Genomic DNA, 9432 nt, shown 5'->3' on the forward strand with positions numbered 1-9432 from the left:
TCCACATTAAGTTAGTATGGAACACACAAATTCTAAACACACATTCATAAAAAAAATCTCTGCGATCAGACAATGTTTTCTAAACAATTTATTTATTGTTGCACTTATTCTGATTGTCCATTGTACTTCATTCTCAATATTTATTAAAGACGAGAAGACACGTCTGTTGTCAAGACCGGGTGGTATATCACATGAAGTATACAGTATGTCGCGTGAGGTTTGCGACTGGGTTTTCGACCCTGGGTAGAGGCTCGCATGACCCTCCCCTGTTTCCACTTCATCATTCACTGATTGGATTTTTGGCCGTTGCCTTTTAGGGGCATGCTGGAGTCGCATATTACGTCTTGCAGTAGCCTTATAAGGTGAAGGTTAAGACTGGCCACTGCACTAGATGCAAAGGAGTTGTGGACGAGGTACGTTGTGGTCTGGTCTTATAAGCATATTAGGAATTTGTTCAGGAAGCTTAGGGTGTTTATACATATACATTTAAGCCCGCCAGAGTTGGCAGATGGAGTTGAGATGTTGAGAGCTGAACGTCTTCTTGTGACGAATAAATGTTGTAGACCTTTATGCGGACTTGTGTTGTTGCTATCGAAGTGTCCTGTAGAATGCCAACTACTACTCCCGACATGTTCTTGTGTGTTTCATCAAACAGGTACACATTATCACATAACTGCATCCTTTTTAGCTTTCCTCACAAAGTAAGATGCCACGCAATGATGTAACTGAAATACGGTTACAAATAGTGTTAAACCCAACTCAATCGAGTTCTGTCATATAATAGAGGGCACGGGTGGCCCAGTCGTTTATGGCGCCGCAATTCGCTGTGCAGAGCTTCGTCTCTTGGGTACGCCAGAAACCTATGATTGTGTGTACGAATCCCGGTTCGCCCCGATAACGTTCCTAGGTTTGTCAGCACCATACCCGTGCTCGTGGGTTTCACCAAAGTGGTAAACATCTGAGACTTGCATCACTTCGGGCTTTCCTCCCACATTAAGCTGACACACCGTGACGTAACTGGAATACTGTTAAAAGCGGAGTTAAACCAAACTCACTCATTCAAGCACTCACTCTGTCATAAAACGCATATAAAAGAAAGTGTTTTAATACTCCATCATCACACTGTATAAGTTCTTTTGTTTTGTTCTCAGTAAGGACATATCTAGCGAATAGACTCCCTTGAGTGAACCAGAAGCCGATTTATCGATATGCGTCTGACTGATATTCATCAGAAAACCTTGACTGCAATTTCTGCTGATGAGGCGAGTTTTGCCTCAGAAAGAAATGACGTCATTCCTGATTGTCATCTGTTTGAGTTCACGTTAGTAGATGGTATTTACGCTGTCCATAAAATGCACGGGAAGTTTATCAACATATTGTATCAGGCCTCAAGAACACTCGAAACAAAACATGTTTTACAATATAAACAACGAACAAGAAATAAGGGAAATTAAGTTAATTGATGCATCTGACCGTTTTTGGTCATTAGCGGACATTATTCAACCGATGTCCATTTTTCCTCAAGGACTAATTTCCTGATTTTCGCAGTGTATACAAAAGACGAATTGTACTCCGGACATCGTAAATAACATAATATCAAATATGTTCTGAATATGCTTATTCATGAACAAGGACGACATCTTAAATTATATGTAATACGGCTGAATTCCACATTCTACATACCACACTTTTGATTGTGTGGATGCTCATGTTCACTGGAAATATTTGGAATAGTTACATTTCGTATTTTAAATTAACCCAGTCCCCCGTGTTTTTTTAATCAGTGCACCGGACATAGCCACATGTGAAACGTTTGGCAGCAAAGTCAAAGCAAAATAGTAGTATTTTTCAAACGTTTAATGGAATTAAATGTACTGTAGCTCTGGTCGCTATCATACATTTTGTGTCCCAGGGCTCAAATCTATTTGCGTTTGTTCCACTGACCTCGATCATCTGCTGCATGAAGGCACAGCTCTCTATGGTCACATGGTTAAGGCTATGAGGGGTATTTAGGTCATAATCAGTTCCCAGCAGCCACTGTCTCAAGCGATATTGTCTCCACAACAGATCAGTTTTATGGCCGCGTCATTGGTGCTCTAAATATTGAAGCAGGAGAAACAGATATCCTCGAATCATTTCAACAAGCAATATTGATATCCCAGTCAGTTTTGGTAACTTTTAATGATGTCTCCATTGCAATCTTACGGAATTTGATTCGTATGCATTATTTGGCTCTTATATGCGGAATGGTTTGGGTCAGATTGATCAAAGACCTCATCTAGTATGACGTTTTTACCATATGGTGCCCATAGCATTTTCATTTACATTATTTTAACCAAATGCCTCATTTTGCCAAGTGTTAAAAGAATGTGATTTATTATTTGAGAATGTCCATCTGCAAATATTGTCGGCAGTTTTGATACTATTTCCACATGTTTACATTTGTGCCAGAAATTGCTTCCATCTACTGTTTTAATAAAGACCCAGGTTAGAATAGGTCTTCAGCAACCCATACTTGCCGTAAGAAGTGACGAACAGGATTGGGTACTCAGGCTAGCTGATTTGGTTGATGCATGACATCATATTCCAATTGCGTAGTTCGATGCTCTTGATGTCAATCACTGGATTGTCTGGTCCAGACTCGATTATTTACGGTCCACCGTCAAATAGCGGGAATAATGCAGAGTTCGCGTTTAACAAGAAAACTGTTTTTAAATTGACCTACTCTATGCAAATGTATCAACTGTATTGGCCAATACTCAAAATAGATAATATTTTTTTCCAAAACAGCGTTGTCTTATTTGTGGTTAGTATAATAATTCTCCTTCATGCCCTTTCAGTAACGTTATAATTATGCGTTTGTGAGGCATCACACATGACGGGGAACTTTGATGATCTGCATCAAGGTTTTCTTGTTTACTTTGTCCTACCCTTATCACAAGTATGTGTAACGGACTACCTGACTGCTGCCACATGCTGCTTTCACATGCAGATTACAGCCTTGAAAAGAACATAAAAGCCCATGTTGGTGAATAGAAGTATTCCAATTACACTGCAGAATGTTACTACTGGTTCTGTGCACCTTGTTGCTGTGGAAGGAGGCCTTCTCTGACACAACCGTCACAATCTACAACCACTGGCTCGCCCAAGGTGGACGGGTCCATTATGAACCTGAGAGATGGAACAAGATTAATGGGCTCACTCAAACGAACCTAATTCCTAAATGTAAATCTATCGGAACGGCTCCCGGGCGTTGGGTGAACAGAGACCTGAGAGATGCTCTCTTTGCAAATGTAAGTATGACGTAAAAATCACCTTCCGTGCAAAAACTGATTTAATGATATGATATGATTCATGTATGATTTCAAAGTCTCAGTATACCTTCTGAATCTATGTTTTGATGGGTATATTGTAAGGAGCTGTATTCCTACCTACTTTACAAAGGGGGTGAGACAGTGTGTATCCATATACAGATCAGTGCCAATATTTCAACTATTGATTTGTCTGGTATAGATTAAACTATTGAGTGTGTCCATTTTGTGCAAATGTTTGTTGGATCCAATCTTATGTGAATATAGACATGTGTTCGTATTCAGTAAACTACACGCTGCCTCTTACCAGTAGTCAATCCCTGGATTGTCTGGTCCAGACTCGATTATTTACAGACCGCCGTCATATAGCTGGAATATTGCTGAGTGTGGCGTAAAACAACAAACCAACCAGCAAAGTGGTTTTAAATCCCAGAGTCGCGTCCTTTAGCCCAAATCGACATCAACCACGACCCTTGATCTGTACAGTCTGTACTTGTGTATATTAGTGCATAACATCTCAGATAAGGCATGTATCACTGCACGAATACATTGTATCGATTCAAAGTAAACCCATGAAGGCGAAGTGTGGTACGTAAACAGTTTACATAATTATTTGAGGGAGTACAAAGAGAAAAATTTTAAACTAGATGTTCAAAGTTGCTTTGAATAAAACTCTATAGTTATCACATGACGAATTATAAAGTGTGTAGGTAAAACATATGGTATATTTCACGCCGGCCATTTGAGAGAAACGCTATGCAAGCATTACACTTAAACAACAATGATGAAACACGGGACAATGGGCTAGGTGTTGACAAATATTCTTACACATATTCATACATCAATGTATTTTTTTTTTTAAAAGACATAAATAACTAGTTGTTATGTTATATGTCTAAAAAAATTGCGGTTCAGAAAAGACGTTCAGCTTCCTAAATGTATTACTATATGATAACCTTATGATAACCTAATTCTTACTCTCATATATGAACACTCTTTCAAAACAATGCTGTCCTGGAAACATTTATATTCAATTAATCCCAAAATGGAAGTAATGTAGATATGAAGATATATTCCTCCATACAAAAAAATGGCAAATCCATGCATATTATTTTTTTTCAGTGGCCGCAAAGCCCTAGTCACCCTGGTTACCCCGACCCCACCTATCTCCAGAACCATACATTCCAGTCAAAGACATGGGCGTCCTATATGCTACAACTGGATGGCTATGGGAGCGGCATCGACAACATGGTCTGGAACATACAAGGTCTGGTTTCTTCTGGCATTATTTTAACTGACAGACAATGTCAAGTTCGTGTTGGACGAATCCTGTCTGATCATTATAATCAGGATCAGGGGGTTCCACAAGGCAGTATTTTGTTTGTTACCTTGTTCAGTCTAAAAATAAATAGTTTATCACAACTAGCAAATGACTCAATTGATAGGTCATTGTTTGTGGGTGATTTTAATATCTTATGTCGTGGTAAAAACATGCGTGTTATTGCATGCCAATTACAGTTGTGTCTGAATATATTTCATAAATGATATCTTGAGAATGGCTTTTCGTTTTCACAGACCAAGACGAATTGTATACATTTCTGTCGGAAATATAAACCACATAAAGACCCCAAACTCTTTTTAGAGGCCACTCCAATCAAGATTGTAAAAGAAGCCAATTTTGTAGGCTAAATGTTCGACCATCAGTTAACTTTTTTGCCACATACTAAATAGTTTAAGACAAAATGCCTGAAGGCCCTAGATCTGTTCAAAATGGGGAGGGAGATAACCCTTCTTCACTTATGTAGATCCTTAATTCGCTCTAAACTGGACTATGGCCCCATTGTGTATGGACCCGTGAAGATCCGGGGTCAAATAGATCTTCAGCAACCCATGCTTGCCGTAAAAGGCGACTATGCTTGTCGTAAAAGGTGACTAACGGGATCGGGTGGTCAGGCTGGCTGACTTGGTTGATGCATGTCATCGATCCCAATTGCGTGGATCGATGCTCATGATATTAATCACTGGATTGTCTGGTCCAGATTCGATTATTTACAGACTGCCGTCATATAGCTTGAATACAAATCAACAAAACCAACCAACTATTGTGAATGCTGGGGCTTGTAAGAGTAATTTCGTAAAAAATGGATTCAACCATCAAGGACTAAAACTATGCCTTGGTGCTTTTCGAAAGTCCCTGGTTGTCGAGGCTGATGAATTCTCCCTAAAACAACGCTGTCTGACTTATCCTTGCAATACATCACCAAATTATATTCGAATTAGTCCAATCCAGCTTTATTTTCGTCTTTAATCCTCTTTACGAAGATACTTACAATAACAAATCATCTCCTGTTCAACTACACGTAATCAGAATCAAGTCTGCCCTATCTGCTTCTAACATTAAACTGCAAGATATAGACCCCTCTCAACTGTTTTCATCGACTCCCTGGCAAATGCTAAAGCCAGAGGTAGACCTAATATTATCCAAATTAAAGACATCGGATACCAATAAACTAACTTACCAACAAGAATACAATCAGTTAAGAAACACTTTTGACACTTATAAATCCATCTTTACAGATGGATCCAAGGATGGTGGCGCTGTTGCTAGGGCCACTGTCATTTGACCCAGAATAATATCTTCACGATTGCCAGATAACAGTTCCATTTTCACCGTAGAGGCAAACGCCTTTTTAGCAGCATTAAAATATATCAAAAACAGTTCATTATTTTTTCAGATTCGCTATCGTGCCTTCAGGTGATTAAAATAAAATTAAACATCCACTTTTAATCCAAATTCTTGAATTATTTAATGATCTTGCTTCTGGCCAATGCGACATCGTCTTTTGTTGGTTACCAAGCCATGTTGGTATCATTGGTAACACTATGGCCGATGCAGCTGCAAAAGCAGCACTCAACAAATCTGTGACACCACTTCTCATCCCATACATTGATTATAAACATCCGCGATCTAATGCAAAGGAAGTGGGATACCTAAGTAGGTATAAATAAGTTAAATAAAATTAAACAAAATATCGGGTACATCTACTTGGGTTATTAGTCCAGATTTGATGAGGTCATTATGCGACGATTTCGTATTTGCCATTCAATATATACTCATGAATATATATTGAAAGGTGAGGTTCCTCCATTCTGTATCCCTTGTGATGAAAGAATCACAGTCAAGCACTCACTCACTTCAGGCATTAAATCGTTTCAAGAAGTATGTAAAAAGAGGAATAGATTCTAAAAGATAACTGAAGACAGAGCGCATGGTGTCCCTGTGTTTTAGTGAATGAGTTGTGTTTAACGCCGCTTTTAACATTATTCCAGTTATATCACGCCGTATCAGCTTAATGTTGCAAGAAAGCCCGAAGTGATGCAGGTCTCAGACGTTTACCTCTTCGGTGAAAGCCACGAGTACGGATATGGTGCTGACAAACCCAGAAATATAATCGGGCGAACCGGGATTCGAACCAAGAATCATAGGTTTCTGGCGTGCCCAAGGGACACAACACAGCACAGCGAATTGCGGCGCCTTAGACGACTGGGCCAACCATGCCCCCCACCCCTACCCTGGTGTTTTAGGCTACTGACTGTTCCATTGATCTCCTAATCTCCTAGCAATTATGTCCGCAGAATACCCACTATCACCAACAGTTGTTAATGTTTGTAACTTCATCTATCCACACCCATTTACTCATAAGGCAGTTTAACACGTGATGATAATGTTTGACTTACGTTTTTTGTTTGTTATTGTTTATGTAACTTCTTTACAGGTTTGAGCTGGCCCAACTGGATGAATAAGTCTCTTCATCAAGGTAAATTCCCCAACAACGTTGACGCTGCGTCAGAGTTTGTGTCACTTATGGTTCAGAATGCCAAGAACTACACAGGCGGACGTATTCCCCACATATTTGAAGTCATCAATGAACCCGATTGGGTGGAGAAGATTATTGACCCACAAACGAATATAGACTTCCATAAGGCCGTCGCCGACAAGCTGAAATCAAGAGTTGGAATAAAAGTTGCCGGACCAACGTTCACAAGTATGGCCTTACGACGAGCAGACGAAAATAACTTCGCCTTCTGGAAGAAAACTGCTAAGTTCCTGGACATGTCTCTTGATCACTTGGACTTTTTCTCTTTCCACTCCTACAACTATCTGCGTGTATCGCGTGGAAATTACACTTATTTTGGCATCAATGAGGCTCGTCTGTTTGCTTCTATTGACATGGTGGAGAATTACTCTCATCTCAAGAAAGGGAAAGATGTTCAGTTAGTTAACACTGAATTTGGAAGAGGTAACGTGTTCGGAGTTGGCCCCGATGTTGAAAATGGAATGATAGAGTTCGAAACCATTTATCAACCAAACGGCTTCATGTTTACTTTCCTTAACATGAGAGAGTTTATAGACAGAGTTACAGTGTTTTTCCTCTCAAATGAGCAATACCCGGGTCATAGTTCCCTTCGAAATTCCTTATTTACCATCGATGGTCATGTCCTTCAACCAACCAAATTCTTCCTGTTTTGGCAAAACTTTACTATTGATCAAAAGTTTCTCCGGGTGTCAAGTGAATACAGTGGACAGGAGAGAATAGTTGCACCTCTTGCCCTTGCAAACCCTCACACCAAAGAGATGGTAGTTCTTCTCCACAACTATGGCAGTAAATTTGAGAATGTAACACTTGACTTTCCCTACAGTTGGATCAACCCTTCTGAAGGTGAAGAAACATGCGTTCTCTTCGCAAATGGTCAACCAATTCTGAATGTTGATTCCCATTTCAACATGTCTACGGTTCATGGCACCGTCGGTCTCCCTGGATCCTCAACCTGCTTCTACAAGTTTAAGACCAACTACAACTTTGACGGAATACTCACTGACAACCAGAACACATACTATGGCAAGGACATGGTGATCCCTATCAGCAACGGACATGCACAGACCACAATCAATCTACCCAGCTCTGGCTACAATACATCTAGTCTTAGAGTGGGAGTGAGCCGAGACAAGAAGACCAATGCAGAACCCAATGTAGTTGCGTTCAATGGCCAGACGCTATCTTCAAGCTACATGTTGTTCGATGCTATGAAGAATGGGGGGAAAACAAAATGGAACGTGTGGGAGTTCATGGTCCCAGAATCACAGGTCAAAACAACAAACACCGTCAGCATGACCTTTGATGGAGACGGTGGCGTCGTGACAACCGTTGCACTCGTTGTTGGAAAACTTCAGTAAATAAAAATTTCATTATGAATTTTGATTCAAATCCATGACGTTCACATGTTATTAGAGGATACGAACAGATAGGCCCTGAGGTACGATACAGACGGAAAGATGTACATGGCTCCAAATCAGTTAGCACCATATCATAAACAAAGTGGTACACTCAGACATGTTATTCCTACTTGGTTTCTAAAGCTACTGTCGTGACCTCCAATATGTCTTAAACTTCAATTATTACCTTCGTGTCTTTCATTATCGTAAATATCTTACAATACGATTACAAGTTTGTATTAAGCTCGCATAAAATATTTCTGTGCTCCAAATGTATGACATTTACAATACGAAGCTCCACTCAGCCAAAAATATCGCTAGTGGAAGAAAATATTCTGGAAGGATAGTGGGCGTGAATTGTTTTCATTAGATTTGTATCTTTAAAGGTACAAGGTCGGTTTTAAATCTACAAGAAACTGTAGTGTTTCTGTCTGCAAATTACATTTAGTATTGTTTGGAACAACAATTCTGTTTATCAGCTATGAAATGTTCATAACCTGCAAAGTTCAAACTCGTTATATTTTATATACCTGTGCACGGAGTAAAACGGACACAACTCTAACTCTCTATTTGGATTAATTAGCCTTCAGAAGGTGGAAACGGTCATAACGATAGCAGGCACACACGCTGCTGTTAATTTGACTGAAAACAAACGAAAATTGTGAGCTGTGTCCAATAGCAGTTTGTATGGATTGCTTGTAAAGCCATCTTCTGTTAGCGACTAGCTGTGAGGCATAGGTCATAATTGGCTATTAGTGTGTTTGTTTCGCGATCAGGGAACACAATCCAGGCAAAAATAAAGTTATGATAAAATATTTAGGGGTATGCTATTTGCGAGAGGGGGCA

At 39.7% G+C, this 9432-nt stretch overlaps 1 protein-coding gene across 1 annotated transcript; it reads left to right on the top strand.

The window, feature by feature from the left end:
- The first annotated feature begins 3009 nt into the window (after positions 1 to 3009).
- LOC124115190 lies at positions 3010 to 8578 on the top strand. Its single transcript, XM_046476103.2, has 3 exons — positions 3010 to 3293; positions 4434 to 4578; positions 7088 to 8578. The coding sequence occupies exons 1-3, from the start codon at positions 3060 to 3062 to the stop codon at positions 8545 to 8547; spliced, it is 1839 nt and encodes a 612-aa protein (XP_046332059.1). The 5' UTR covers positions 3010 to 3059; the 3' UTR covers positions 8548 to 8578.
- The last annotated feature ends 854 nt before the right edge of the window (positions 8579 to 9432 follow it).

The sequence above is a fragment of the Haliotis rufescens genome, unplaced genomic scaffold (genome assembly GCF_023055435.1).
Source record: "Haliotis rufescens isolate VD_foot unplaced genomic scaffold, xgHalRufe1.0.p SCAF_86, whole genome shotgun sequence".
Lineage (NCBI taxonomy): Eukaryota > Metazoa > Mollusca > Gastropoda > Lepetellida > Haliotidae > Haliotis > Haliotis rufescens.